This window comes from Carettochelys insculpta, chromosome 7 (assembly GCF_033958435.1).
Source record: "Carettochelys insculpta isolate YL-2023 chromosome 7, ASM3395843v1, whole genome shotgun sequence".
Lineage (NCBI taxonomy): Eukaryota > Metazoa > Chordata > Testudines > Carettochelyidae > Carettochelys > Carettochelys insculpta.
The window spans coordinates 45,699,416-45,714,443 of NC_134143.1; the positions used below are offsets into that span (position 1 = coordinate 45,699,416).

General features: G+C 42.3%; 1 protein-coding gene across 3 annotated transcripts in view; it reads right to left on the minus strand.

Moving 5' to 3' along the window:
* The window catches only part of INPP5A (inositol polyphosphate-5-phosphatase A), a 447,602-nt gene that overhangs the window by 134,513 nt on the left and 298,061 nt on the right, over positions 1 to 15,028 (minus strand). For all 3 annotated transcript variants that reach the window (XM_075000435.1, XM_075000433.1, XM_075000434.1), the window contains exon 8: positions 6,728 to 6,847. In XM_075000435.1, coding sequence (XP_074856536.1) covers positions 6,728 to 6,847 — 120 coding nt within the window. The remainder of the gene's footprint in view (positions 1 to 6,727; positions 6,848 to 15,028) is intronic.

The following is a 15,028-nucleotide window of genomic DNA, read 5'->3' on the forward strand; positions in this document are numbered from 1 at the left end:
GTAACAAGATAATTTTGCTGGATTTATTCTTTGTGGAACATATTATACAAATACACTAATTTTGAGAGCACTTAACCTTACTTTAAAGAGCAGGAGGGAGTAGTGACTGAATATTAATGAGATGGACCCAATGTGTTTAATGAAAAGTTGCCTTTTCCGAATGTGACATTGGATGTTAAATCCTGGCTGGAAGACATTTGAACAGAAAACTTATTTGCATGGGGACTACAGTCTATTTGGGCACATCACAAATTTAATTATAAATGTGAACATACCCTAGTTACAGTGGGAATTTTCACTTGCTGAAGTAAGTATTGCAAAAACAAGACAGATGATAAAACAGGCGGGGGAAATGATGTGGGCTACTCCTAGAATTTTCTCAAATGTCCCAGATCTTTAGAACGAAGTTTTCCTTTGCCTAGAAACTAAGTGGCTTTTCTTTTCCTCATTCAGCTGCTAGTTCTGGGAAAAGCCCAAAGAGAAACATTTAGATTGGAGGGGTCTTTGAGAAGATGTGACAGTTGACTGATGAGCATCCATAAAATGACAAAGAATAGTTGTGTGAAGCCTGTGCATCACATCGCCTCTCCCTGGGAAACTAATTGCTCTGAATTGTTAATAGTAACATTATTTTTCTGGCAATCATTTCTTTTGAATACCCAAAATGAGCATGAAACAGCTCCTTTGACCGGACATAAAAGTTAAATGTCCCAATGTTGATCAAATTAACTTCAGCTATGTGACAATGGACTATATTTGTGAGAAAATAATGAAGGGCACAAAGGGGTGCTTTATGCCAAGATTTCACAGTTGTAATGTAAAAATGTTTCTGTTGAACTAGGCCAGGCAACATTTCAAAAGGAAAACAGAAGAGCACTGTCACTTGCTTTGAAAAAAAAAAAAAAAAAGCTCATTTCATGGATCTGAATGGTTTGGATAATTTCAGGAAGTTTCAAAGGTTGGCACATCAAGAACAGCAGCATCAAGCTGGTATTTTACATCCTGATTCTTATTTAACACTCAAATTGTACCCAAAGAACACCTTCTCGTAGTGCTTAGTCAGGCTGTAGAATTTGACTCAAAAGTAGTTTAACTTCATGCGGACAAACAGACTAACTCATAAATAAAATATTTATGTAGGCATGAAATGCAGCTTGTGCATGAAGTTTGTGATCAACATTGTTAACTGAATGTTCTATCCCCCTAATGCACGTGTGAACTAAATTTCCAAAATTTAGAAGTTATGAAGATACAATTGCTTTGAAGCTAAGAACAGGATTAGGCAAGTACATGAACCGGTATGGGAAGGGAAGCAGCTTTTTGGTATTTACTTCTGAAGCGTGTGGCAAATTCAGTTTGTTATATCAGTGCAAGTCCAGAGAAACAGCATTGAGTTTCAAGAAGTTAGACTGCATTTATGTGAGCATTTAGAAAAGATTTGCCTGCAGACAGTCTACAGCAAAGAGGCTATGATAATTTTGCCTTCCTCACACTGAATTATAAAGGTAACATGACTCACTACATACATACTCCAGTTGTCCTTTGCACATTCTCTTCACTTTATTCATATACAGTTTACTATTTTAATATCACTATGTATTTGCATTCAACAATCTTATTCCGAATTATTACATAATGAAACACCTCTGGATATCATTAATATAAATTTCATTTCAAAAAAGGATTATAACAAAAAAATTGAGAAGCTTCATGCTTATGTATTCAGACTTAGGTATAAAATATTATTTGTGGTAAACAAGAACTTTTGTAACTTTAAAATAATTTACTTAAGCTTTACATTTATCTACTGCTTTTAATTCTTGGATAAGAGAATGCTGTAGTCATTTGAACACCCCCTTTAATGAGGCTGTAGATAATTATGAAGATATTCACAGAAACACAGAGTGCAGAACTTTGGTTCACTTACTCCCACAGTCACTTACTTCAACTGTGAGAAGGTGTTTCTGTTTTATTCACTGAAGGTTTAGCTCATTAAACTGTTTTCCTTCTCAGTATTGTTTACTGAGACTCAGCTGCATTCCTGTTAAATGCTCTTTAGCAGTTTAAAGGCTTTAGAGGAAAAAAAACTTACCAGCTTCTGTTTTTAACAGCACTAAATCTGCATTATTAGTTCATGCAGATAAGGGGATTTAAAGGCCTGGCTTGAAAACTCTCTCTTCTATGTTTATCTGACACTGCATAGCTCCTGTAGCTCAGCGGGAAATGTAGATCTATGAAGCTTTAAAGAGAGATTAAAGCCAAGAAAAGAAGTACCTTCCCCCTATAGATGTTCTCACTTTCCCTTTTCCTACTGTCTGAAGGAGTGATGGCAGACAATGGTCAAAGATGGTTCCCAAAACCTTCTGAATGGGGACACTGTTGGTGGTAGCATTCATTCAAAGTGAGCTTCAGTGTATTGTCCTCCCCAATCAGCAGATCAGAATAGAGTTTGCTGGTGGCTGCCAAAAGGTTAGCAGTGCCCATGAAAGGGGTTTCCCATTATTCACTGCTCTTACAGAACTCCTCTTTTGTGCGAGTCAGCCCATCATTTCACTATGGAGGTCCGGATCTGCGGCTGGCTGCTCTCTCAAAATGAACAATTCATGTGAATGCAAACCCACAGTGGTAGTGCAACCTAAAATTGAAGGTTTTCTTTTCTGAAGACAGGGGAGTTCAGGCAGTTTTTGGCAACATCACATTTTAATGATATACCATCATGACATCTTTGACCCAGAGTTAACACTAACACTACAGTCCGATCTCCTTACCCTTGCCAGGACATCGTGGGAGGTCCAGAGCCAAAATTAGCTAAATGAAGCACATAGCATGCTGTAGCAAGCAAGCAATAAATAATATAGATAGGTCTGTTTATGTTTCTTAATCCACAACAAAAGACAAGAGGGACAGGAAACAATACCAAAAAGCAAAAGGAAAATTATCTTACCTTGTGGGGTTCTGTAACAATACAGATAGTATTTTTGGCTTAAAAGCACTCCCAGCCAAGCAGATCTGGAAGTCACTGATGCTTAGCTCATTAAGTCAAACTCTCTCTTATAAACTTAGCCTGCCGGCCTATTTTTACATTACATCAAAAAAAGCTCATGATTTTTCAAGTGTTTCAACTGCTTTACTTTGATAGAAATGGAATCAGATAAAGAGTTAATTTATCTTCTCTAGCATTCCCTGAAGGGAGAACGACTCACTAAACGTTAAAGCATTTCCCACCTACCCCTACTGGTATACGGTGGGAACGTAGGTTGTTCATGCACGTTGGAAAGGCGAAATATTTCATTAAATATAGTGGCCAGTCTTTAGACACATGAAAATTATCCTGGAGACATAAGCAGAGAACCCAGACTTTGGCTACTATATTTACTAAACAAGAAAATAACTATAGCCCAATTCTATACTTTAAACATCTGTCACGGAAAATCTTAAAATAGGAAAAAGCACAATACTGCCTACATAAAAAGGATATTTTATGCTGCACATCCAAATTGTATTCCATTTCCTCATCATCTTCTACACATGAAACTATCAGTAAAGAAAATACTATTCTTCTGTAGAGAAGTCCTTCCAGAAGAAGACATTGTGTGCAGCATCTTAATGCAAAGGGCAACATTATGCTTAAATGATGGAGAGAGAAGCTGGTTCACTGAGTCACCCTTAATTTCAGACCAACCTCTGAGCACAGCCTCACCTTTGTTAAAATGGAGGAAAAGGCAACTCTTAACGCCCTCCCATATTCATGCCCATGTATTCATTTCTCCCTTGCTTATCTAATCCATCCCCTCCCCCAACTTACAAGGGTTCCTTATGAGGCAACCAGCCCAGTGCCGCTCAGAGAAATGGCTTGTGGTGGGGGACATATCTTCCAGAAGATTCACCATGCAGCAACACTCTTAGGCTGATCTCCAGTATGATAAGGCTTAAACAAACTAAGTTACCTCACTCGACCTTTTCTGAAGAGATGTGGCTTTGACAATTTCTTTATGATCATGGATTTCATACTGAAAGGTTCATTCTCAGTGGCACGCATTGCACCTTGGCACCCCTGACAGGAGGAACCCCAGAGCATGCTATACTGAAGTGCAGAGATGCTGTTGTAGGCAGGGCCCTACCAAATTCACAGTCCATGTTGGACAATTTCATGGTCACAGGTTTTAAAAATTTCACATTTCATGATTTTGAATCCTTGCACCTGAAATGTCACCGTGTTGTAACTGTAGGGGTCATGACACAAAAGTGAATTGTGTCTGTGAGCAGGATGGGGGAGGATTAACAAGATTATTGCAGGGAGGGCATGATATCTCACCTTTACTTCTGCATTGCTGAAGATGCTGGTGCTGCCTTCAAAGCTGGGCATCTAGCCAGCAGCTGCAACTCTCTGGCCATGCAGCTTTGAAGGCCGTGCACGAGCAAGGCTGGCAATACTGTGCCCCACTGCCCTGCCTTCCTTCTGTAACCTTATAACCCCCCTGCAGACAACCTCTGGGTCAGGACCCCCAGTATGAAAAATGCTCTTCACTCTGCAGTAACATCAACCAAGGCATAGGCTTTCAGGAGAGGAATCATCTGGAGAATATATACAGGGGAGTGGCAAGACTGATAGAAGCCTTTTTTGGAGGAGCAAGGAGGTATGTGATATGCTAGGCTTTGTGGGGAGGGAACTTGGGAAGCATGGGGGCTTAAGATGAAGGGTAGGGACAGCAGCATGTAATGGAATTCACAGAGGCCTAGTCTTCACTAGGAGAATAGGTTGTTTTTTTAGCACATTAGCTAACATGTTCAAATACAGGTTGAACCTCTCTCTGGCACCCTCAGGATCTGACCAGTGCTGGATGAAACAATTTGCAGGACCATAGGAGGTAAATATTATCTAGCACATTACCATCGCTTCCACTGCTTAGTGGGCTCTTGGAAGACATTTAAGAGTAAATTACAGCTGCATAAACAGCACAGAACACTAAGAGCTAGGACTGATATCTGGAAACAAACTTTATGGGACCACAGGAAACGTGGCCACACCCATGATAAGTAGTCATCCAGCTGACTAAAATCATGCTGGATTACAGAGGCTGCTGGATGAGAGAGCTCTTGATAAGAGATGGTCCACCTGTACCAGTGAACTCAAGGCGCATTGTAGTTTCAACATGTTAATTGGTTGACAAACCCATGGCTTACTTCAGCTATCAAACTAATGTGCATTAAAGCTATTACTTGCCTTGTCTGCACTAGAATGTTACACATGCTATGTTTGAATGCACTTTTTTTCCTATCTAGAGAGAAAAAGACGACCACACAGGTACCACATGATTTTTTGTGTGAGGGTGAGGAGGCAAAGTCTGGAGAGAGCGTATGTGAGAGGGTGGAAGAACGTGTCTTCTAAGGAACAAGGGAGGGAAAGTTAGCTATAGAGCAGTGTTCACTCTAATTTTCTCCATCCATGGGCAGAACAAATTTTGTTGGGTGCACGGAGGCATGTGCAAATGTGCACCACCAATAGAAACATATGCTGACCATTGTGGGTGACTGTGAACACTCTGCTAATCAGCTGGCTGGCACCTGAATCTCTCCTGGGTGGCCACCCAAGTGCTCAGGCTACAGAAAACACTGGTGATGGGTGTTTGTTAAGAAGTAGGGAGACGTAAGTCCTAACGATGTCATAAAAAGAATGCATGTGTTTGAAAAGGAGACATTTTCAATGTTTAGATAAGAAAGGAAAAGGGAAAGAACAGCATGAAAAGGATTATGTTATGAAGAACCGATTCTCTCCTGTTATCAAATTATTCCTAACATCTGCAATTGCTTAGATTCCTAAAAAGTCATGTTACATTTGCAGTACCAGCATTATTTCAGAGATAGTGCAGCATATGAAGATTTCTTTAAAGAGAAACTTTTAGGCTCAATTTTTCCAGGAAATATGACATGAATCAATACTTCATAAAAGAAACATTCAGATCTTCCAGTAGAATCATTAAGTGTGACAGTTCAGGCTCCTGCTGTATAACGATACTTCCTTTCGGCCTATACATTTGTCAATACATGTATGTCCATACATAAATAATCTTTTCTTGATGGCTGCCTCTATCATGTATCCATAACTGCCAAAGAGGATTATCAAAAGTTCCTTTAGAATATCGAACAGTACACTGCCCAGTGGACTGAGTTTACTTTCTTAGAACTTTTATAGACCATGGTGCTAGCAGCTGTGTAGAAATAATGCACTGTCTTTTACAAACTGATCAGGTGTTTAGTGTACACTGCCTGTGTTGAGATTATCACATCTTGAATTAAAACACATTTGAATTTCAACCCATTTGTATTTACTTAGCCCCAGTGAAAATAGGGGGAAAAAGGGTTAACATTTAATCTGTACTAACACACTTTAAAAATGTACTCTTACCCCTAGACTACTAAAGACTATGTAAAGTCCACAGAAATTCTCCAGTCTTTTCAATTTATTTGAAAATAATCACCATCACAAATTAACCTCTTATCTGACCCATGTAAAAACATTTTTAACTCTTATGAAAAGTGTATTTTTAGATCTGCGTATGTGCAGTTTTGCTAGTGCAGGAAAATGCTGTGAACAGTATACTCTGTTTGGTTATTTTGGACCATGGAATAAAAGTTTCAGTACATCTGGAAAGTAATTTTTATCATATGCTTTATAAACTCTTAAGGGGAAGAGGAGGATGAGAGACTAATAAAGTCTAATACATACCTATCAAGTACATAACCAAGAGCCTTATGTCGTATTCCTGAGTAAACCGATGGGCTTGTTTCCCAAGCAATTAAATTGGAAGCATCATGGAAAAGGTGTATGTTTACCAAGTCAAAGGCACTATGACAAAGGGAAAAAAAACCCAAAATGACTCAGGATAAAAGAAAAAAACATTAGTAGCAAGCAATGGAGCATTCAACATAGTAGCACAACATTGTATATTCACTGATATGGAAACTTACATTTATTCATCCAGACCATGCAAAGTTATGCTATCATCGTAGAAATTGCCATGGGGTAGCACCAATGTGATCCATGGTTAAGGATTCAGCTAGGCTTCTGCTTAAAGTTCATTAAATATAAAGATTGATATAAATTACAACTCACAAAGGGGGGTGGGGAGTTTTGTTCAAAATAGGCAAATTGCAACATGACACACACATAAGTAAAGCTAACTGGAAAAAATTCAGCTGAAGCAGTGTTTTGGAGATTGAGCTAAATTGAAGCATATTGTGCAAATGGTCTGATTTTCCCTGGAGATCTGATGGAAACTACCTGATTTTTCACCAGCTCACCTGCCTGCTCACCCAGAAGGCTACTAGGGACTCCAGGGCTTCCAGGGTCTAGGGCTCCTGAGCAGCCTTCCAGGCAGAAAGCCCCAGAGCTGCTGTTCCCTTCATTTTCACAGCAAATTTGAGGTTTCCACTTTATTGGAATTAAAAAACAAATCTTGGAATATTAAAATACTCTGCAAAACAGAATTACCTTTCTCTCACGAGCTCTATGAGTAACAACTATATGATCATGTTTATATGTAATCCTTGTCTGCCCATCCTCCTTTCCCTTCCACTATTATTGCAGCTTTCAATAACTTTGTCATATCTGCCATAAGAATAGAAGCTCTCTGGAGTAGGGATTGTGTCTTGCTGTGCTTGTATAGTACTTTGAATATTTTGGATAGCTTTCTGAAATGAACAGTAGTCGTATCTTGGCAATATTCCTGTTTATATAACTCCCTCAGCAATGTCAATTGTACTGTACCCTTTATTTCTGCTTCCAATTTTAAGAAGCAGCCTAATGAACATAATGTCATTATTAACATTAGTATCTCATTCTGCTTCCATTGAATAAACACAGAACTTCACTGCTTTAGCCTCTGTTTCTATGTTGGAGCAAAAAGTTCCTTCTGCAACTTTGCTTTGAGTAGGGGAGTTAAGGGTATATACATACTATAGCTGTAAAGTCTGATTTCCAACTTGAGGAGACAAGATAGCTCTGATCCAGCCAGTACACTAAAAACAGAAGTGTAGCCATGGCGGTGGAAGCAGGAAACTAGCTGACCAAAGTATATACATGGGGTTTCAACTGGATCATATGTGGGGTGCTAGCACTTCTCACTGCTCATGCTACTGCAGCTACACTGCTTTTTCGCATGCACTACTTAAATCAGAGCTCGCATGCATATGTTTACCTGAGCTGGAAATGATTCTTTCTAACTCTAGTGCAGACATACCCTTTGGCCACATCTATACCACCCTCAGAAGATTGACCCACTGAGGCTCAATCTTCCCGAGTTCAAGTCCACGTATCTAATAGGGACACATGAAATTGACCCTTCAGGGGTCTCATTTGACCCCTACAACCCTCACAAGATGCGAGGATTGAAGGAAGTCAACAGGAGGAATAGACACATTGATATATACATTTGTATATGATACACAGATTGTCATAGCTAGAATTATGTATCCATGGTCAAGTTACTTTGCCTAATGTAGACGTAGTCTGTGACAGAAAGGAAGGCTACTCACCCTGTGCAGTAACTGGAGTTCTTTGAGATGTAGTCCCCATGGGTGATGCACCTTTAGGTGCACCAGCACCGCTGTGCCCATTAGCCATAGATTTGTTGGTAGCAGTGTCCCCACCTCCAGCTGGCTGCGTGCACAGGCACAAGACGCCTGTAGCACTTATTGTGTATGTGTGCCCAGCTGGCTCCTCAGTTCTTCTCTGATCAGGAACCCAAAGAAGGAATGCCCGTCAGAGGTTCCTTGTTAAACTTATCATAGGTGAGTCTTATGCAGGCAGGGATCCATTTGGACAGCCTCTGGAGAAAAACATGCCATGGGATCTTTTGGCTGAGGAGATGAAGAGTTGGGCTGTCTTCCAGAATGGCAGTGTTCTCTGCAGGTAGAAGGACAAGGCCCAGTGGATGTCGAGGGTATGCATGGCTCTGTCCCTATCATCAGTATGAGGTTTGGAGAAGAAGACAGGTAAGTATACTGGTTCATTGCAGCGGAAAGAGGTAAGTACTTTGGAGAAGAATTTAGGGTAGGTGCAGAGAATCACTTTGTCCTTGTAAAAGTTTGCATCTGGTGGTTCTGACATCAGTGAGCTGATCTCTCCTACCCTTTGGCCGTGTCTACACTTACAGAAAACTTCGAAATGGCCATTTCAAAGAGTACTAATGAGGTGCTGAAATGCATATTCAGAGCCTCATAAGCATACCTCTGGCTGCAGCACTTTGAAATTGCTGCTTTTCACTCCTGCACAGCTCATCCAGACAGGAGTCTTTCTCGAAAGGACCCCACCAACTTCAAAATCCCCTTATTCCTATCATGCTAATGAGGTACTGAATATGTATTTCAGAGCCTCATTAGTACTCTTCGATATATTAGCCTGGCCATTTTGAAGTTTTCTCTAAGTGTAGACATAGCCTTCATGCTGAGATGATTGCCATAAGGAAAGCCACTTTTATGGACAAGTGTAATAAAGAACCGGTGGCTATTGGCTCATACGGTTTGCTGGTTAGGGCCCAGAGGACCAAACTGAAGTCCATGGAGGTGTCAGTTCCTTATTTGGTGGGCACGTGTTGTGGAGACCCTTACGGAACTGCTTGACAGATGGGTGGGTGAAGTCTGAGTGGCCTTGGATAGGTGGGTGGAAACCCGATATGTCTGCCAGGTGGACCCTAATGGTACTGAGGGAAAGGTTTGTTTGCTGAAGATGAAGCAGGTAAGTGAGTATATATGGGATCCCCACTTGCATGGGATCACATGGTTGGGAGTGGCATCAAGCTATGAAGCATTGCCATTTTTGTGAGTAGGTCTTTTGTGTAGATCACCTACTGTTCTCGAGCACCCTTCTGACTTGAGATGGACAATGCTGCTCTGAATCTGTCAGCCAACCAGGGACCACGCATGAAGGTGAAGGCAGTCAATGGCTGGGTGGTGAATGGACCTGTTCTGTTGGGTTAAGAGCAAAGAGATGGGAGGAAGATGATATGGAGGACACCTGGTCAGCTGTAGAAGTTCAGAGAACCAGGTCTGTCTGGGCTTTTTTAGTGCAAGTAGTATGACCCAAGCCCTGTCCTGCTTTATCTGGATGAGAGGAATCAGAAGGAATGCATACATTAAAGGTGCATTCCATATGATGTTGAATGCACCCTGCAGTGAATCACAGTCTAATCCATGTCTAGAGCAGTAGTGGAGGCAGCGTATGTTGGCACTTGTGGCAAAGAGATCCACAGTTGGGAACCTCATCTGTGGAAGAGGTGGAAGACAGTAGATCTATTGATTTCCCACTCTTGGTCGAGAGAGAAATTGCAAATGAGATCATCTGCAAGTAGATTTTCCTTGCCTGTTATGTAGCCCACCACAAAGTGGATTTTCTGAGGGATACACCACTCCCACAGTTGCACTGCTTCTCGACAGAGTTGTCTTGAGCACAGTCTGCCTTGTTTGTTCATATGGTGCATTGTCGCTGTATTGTCTGTCATTATGTGGACTGTATTGTTGGTTATCTGCAGGGAGAAGTCCATGCAGGAGTTCCATACCACTCTAAGCTCCAAGAAGTTGAGGAGCTTGAGCCATTTGTCTATTGACCATGAGCCCTGCACCACTTGGCCCCTTAGGCGGGCAACCCACCCTAGATGTGAAGTGTCCGTCATGATAATGATAGTTGGAGAAGCTCTCAGGAAGGGAACCCCTTTGCATATGTAGTGGACTACATATGTTGCTTGTGTCCACTAGCCAAGCGAGTCCCTTACTATAGCTGGGATGCTCAGTGTTTTGCTCAGCTGATGGACATGAGCTCTGAACACTGATCTGAACCAGAACTGCCTTGGTCTGATCCTGAGGCGTGCCTGGGATATGCCCATGGTCGCTGCTGCCATGTGGCTGAGGAGACACACACACACTACCTGGCAGTTATGGAGGGGCTGACCTACAGCATGAGGACAAGATCTTGGATTGCCTATAGTCTGTGCAGAAGCAGCAAGGTGTTAGCTGTCTGACAATCCAAGGGTACCTCTATAAACTTGAGTGTGCAAGTTGGTGCCAGGCTTTATGCGTAGGCCCAGGTGAGAAAATAGCGTTCTGATCAAAGGTAAAGAATGGCCGAGCTAAAGAATTGCTCCTTATTAGACAGTTGTCTAGGCAGGGAAAGATGGTTACTCCCTTTGCTTTTAGATGCGTGGTGGCCACTGCTAGAACCTACGAGAAAAAACTCTTGGTGCTGTGGATAGACCAAAGGGTAGCACCCTGTACTGGAAGTGTCATTCTGCTGTCATGAATCTGAGGAATCGTTTGTGCGCTGGATGAATGGCGACGTGAAAATAAGCATCCTGGAGGTTGAGGGTGGACAGCTAATACCCCTTCTGTAGTGCTGGGATGACAGCGGCTAACATTACCATATTGAATCTTTGACGGAGTACATACTGGAAAGGGACAGGGATGGTGGTTGGGGTTTGGAGATAACAATATGATGTAACCGGTGTGAACAATCTCTAAGACCTAATTGTTGGTGGTGGTGCATCACCATGCAGGGTAGAATGCTGCTAGCCTTGAGCTGAAGATGGTGTATGGCTTGGCCTGGAGCCTGCCTACAAGCTATGGGGGCCATCCAACTCTCAATCAAATCTTCAAAATGACTGGCGGGCTGAAGCCTGCTGGGTCAGAGACCGATCTGTGGTTTATCTCCTCCCTGGTTTTTTCTCACAGTCTGTTATCACAGTGTTTGTAATTGAATGGAGATGGTTTATATCTGTAACTAAATTGTCTGTTTTGTTTATGTTTTGCAGTGACTGTTTGGATGCCCAGGGTACACAGGGGGATCCTTGAATCTGTGAGGAAGTGAAGTGTCACATTCGTGGTCTCTGTGAAGAGTCGATACATTTCAAAAAGAAGGCCTTCCATGGTGGTTTGGACATCTCTGGGAAACATGGACTTTTGTAGCCAGGAAACCCAACTCATGACCACTGCTGATGGCAGGGACCTAGTGTCAGTGGCTGCTGTGTCCAACGCTGATTGTAACTTTGTCCTTGAAATGAGAGCGCTCTTTCCCACAAGGGCTTTGTATTGATCTCCCTTGTTATCTGGAATTGTTTCAACAAAAGTGTGAAGTTGGTTGAAGATGTGGCATGTGTATTTTGCAAGAAATGCCACATAATTGGCAGTGCAAAATTGTAAGCTGACGATGAGTACAACTTTTCTCCCATGGCATCCAGCCTTCTCCATTCTTTATCTCCCGGGGTGAATCTGGTATTCTGCTGTCTATCCCTCTGATTTAAGTCCTCTATTATCAGTGAGTTGGAGGGTAGGTGGGAGAAGAGGAGCCATGCACTGCTTTTGATCTAGTCTCTTGTATGTGGAATGGAGGCCAGGGTATTCCACAGAAGCCTGGCTAGATCCAGGAGGGCTTCATTAATCAATATTGCCACCCTGTTCTGAATGGATATGTGTAAGATCTTGGTCAGCTTATGATGCATATCCATCCAAGTTGAGAGGGAATCTCTAGTATATCTGAAACCCTCCTGAATAGGTCTTGAGTCATCACCCAACAGGGAGGTGGTTGGTGGAATAGTTTGTGGAGGAGGAGGAGGGAGAGAACTGTGGTGGGAGGGGAGCCTTCGACCAGTCAACCCCTCTTATGTAACTGCCATAGTCCTTCACCTCTGAAATCACAGACCTGTCCAGTCAAGGTCTATTAATCAGTAGAGGTTGAGGTAATGGCTAAGGAAGGGGCTGCTGATGAAAGACTGCCCACAGACCCCAGTATGGTCAGCTAAATGGCATGGGCGGTGACAACCACTGCTGTGGCCACTGTTGTTGCACTGGCTTGGATGAAGGTTTTCCCACTGTTTTCAGAGGTAAAACGTCATCATCTGAATCAGAGAATCTTGCTGAATCAGAAGCTGGAGTGGCTGAAAGCAAAAGCCTTGACCTTTGTAGAGAGCCCTCACTAAGCAGTGCAGAGCCTGGTACCGAGGTGACTGAAAGCTCCCCTGCAGTAGTGTATGGCAGTATAAATGGAGGACAGGGCGTCAGTTCTGGAGCCCCTCCAGCACTGACAGTAAAGGCCAAAGCTGCTTTAAGTGCTTTTGCATGCTTTCCCCGTGTTGGCTTGTTGGTGCTAATGCACTGGTGTGCTCTGTGCAGAAGCCGGTGTGCCTCTTTTCTTAGCTGGCCTATTCTGCAGCGCCAGGACAGTGGAGGAATCAAAAAGCCTCTCTGTCTCTGTGTTTGAGGAGGGGTGAGCTCTCTCCCTATGTCACCTTTTGGGGAAGCACTCTTAGCCGCGCCCTTTAAAATACAGAGGGCGGCAGTGCAGTGCTTGGAGATAATCGGTTTCACCATCAGAGAGACAGATCCGAGGAAGTATGAGATTGCTTATGCTCTAAGGGATTTCCCCTTATCTCCAGGGCTTGTCAGAATCACACTCCTATCAATAGCTTCAACCTATCTGGGCTATGCCTGAGAGTGTGGTCATTGCGAGCACCTGTAGGTCTCAGAGACTGCTCCACCTGTCAGATATGGAGCTGTTATTGCCTTGCTCTTTGGGACCATTTTGTTAGTTTTTTACAGTGTGCGCAGTCATTTGTATTACCTTGCTGACCCAGACACCACATGCAGAGAGAGTGGCTGTCTGAGACTCAGATGGACAGGTCACAAAAGGAGCACTTTTTAAATCGCAGAGAGCTGGGTATGCATGAAATTGACAAAATTGGTCTGTGCTTTAAAGCGACACCACTGAAAGCAGCGACAGCCACTTTAGACACACTCCGTCTGCAGCTTTTCTCCACTATCTTCTTTACTTTGTTATTTAGATGTTCATCAAAGATAAGTTGCAGGATTTCTGGTTCTGATTTTTTTTCTTCTCAGTTTACTGAGGTGTGGAAACTGCTCTGTAGCCGAAGCCAGAGGCAGTCAGAGAAGAAGTGAGGATCTTGCTGGCTGCGCCTGTGCAGTAAGTGCTAAAGGCATCTCATGCCTCTGGCCCTGCACATGTGGCCAGCTGGAGTGGGAACACTGTTGTCAACAAATCTATAGCCAATGGGTGCAGTGGCACTTCCACACCTAAAGGTGGAGCACTCACGGGGACCATTGAAGACAAAGGTATAATTTTCCCCAAATGTACAATCTAGAATGGTTTAGAAATCTTTGGGTAAAAAGAACTCTATACATCATCATGAAAAGCAGTGTGTATGAACAAATCAGAATTTCTTACACGTGTGATCAACTATTATATAATGATCAGGCATACTCATGCTTTTATATAGCAGAGCTTCATTACATTATGGCTGTGTTCTCTTCCTATGCCTTACTCTTCTTGATTATCTTTGGATGCCTGCATGCCGATCAGCACCTCCTGATGGTAGTCATGTATAATATTGAACAGAGCTACTGCAATTCTGCTAATCTTAATATATCACACAAAGGTTCTGGGACTCCTTCATTTTACTCATTACTGTGGAGTGGCCATCTGAAGGGCAAGCAGAAAATAGCTTCTGGAAAATTACACACAATTTGAAGTTTAATCAAATCTCTCAGCCAAATAGCCCGATCCCTCCAGCAAATATTTATTTTTAGTTGCTATCTTAAACTGAACATGGGCTCATCCCTGAAAAACATTTTCTCTAAACACAACATCAGAGTGCCCCAGAGTAAGATCTTTGGGTCCCTCATGAGAAAAGAAGCAAGGCTTGGTTAGTTACCAACAAATGGTGTTCTATAAAATCTATTCCAAAGAGCCCCATTGTTGGAGTCACATGCTGTGCCACATGGATTCGGAAATATTAAAAAGCATTACACTTATCAGACAGTTGTCTGCCTAACTTATGGCCAGACCACAGTTTATCAAAGAAAGAAAATTCCCTTCCCTTGTTTCCCACCAAGGACTCAGACAACTAATGTGCATACGTTGAATACAACCACTAAGAACAATATTTATCACTTACAAACATTGTACGTGACTGTCTCTTATTAAGTTTAAAAGCAAACTCTCCTTGTATTGGAGTCTGAAATGGCT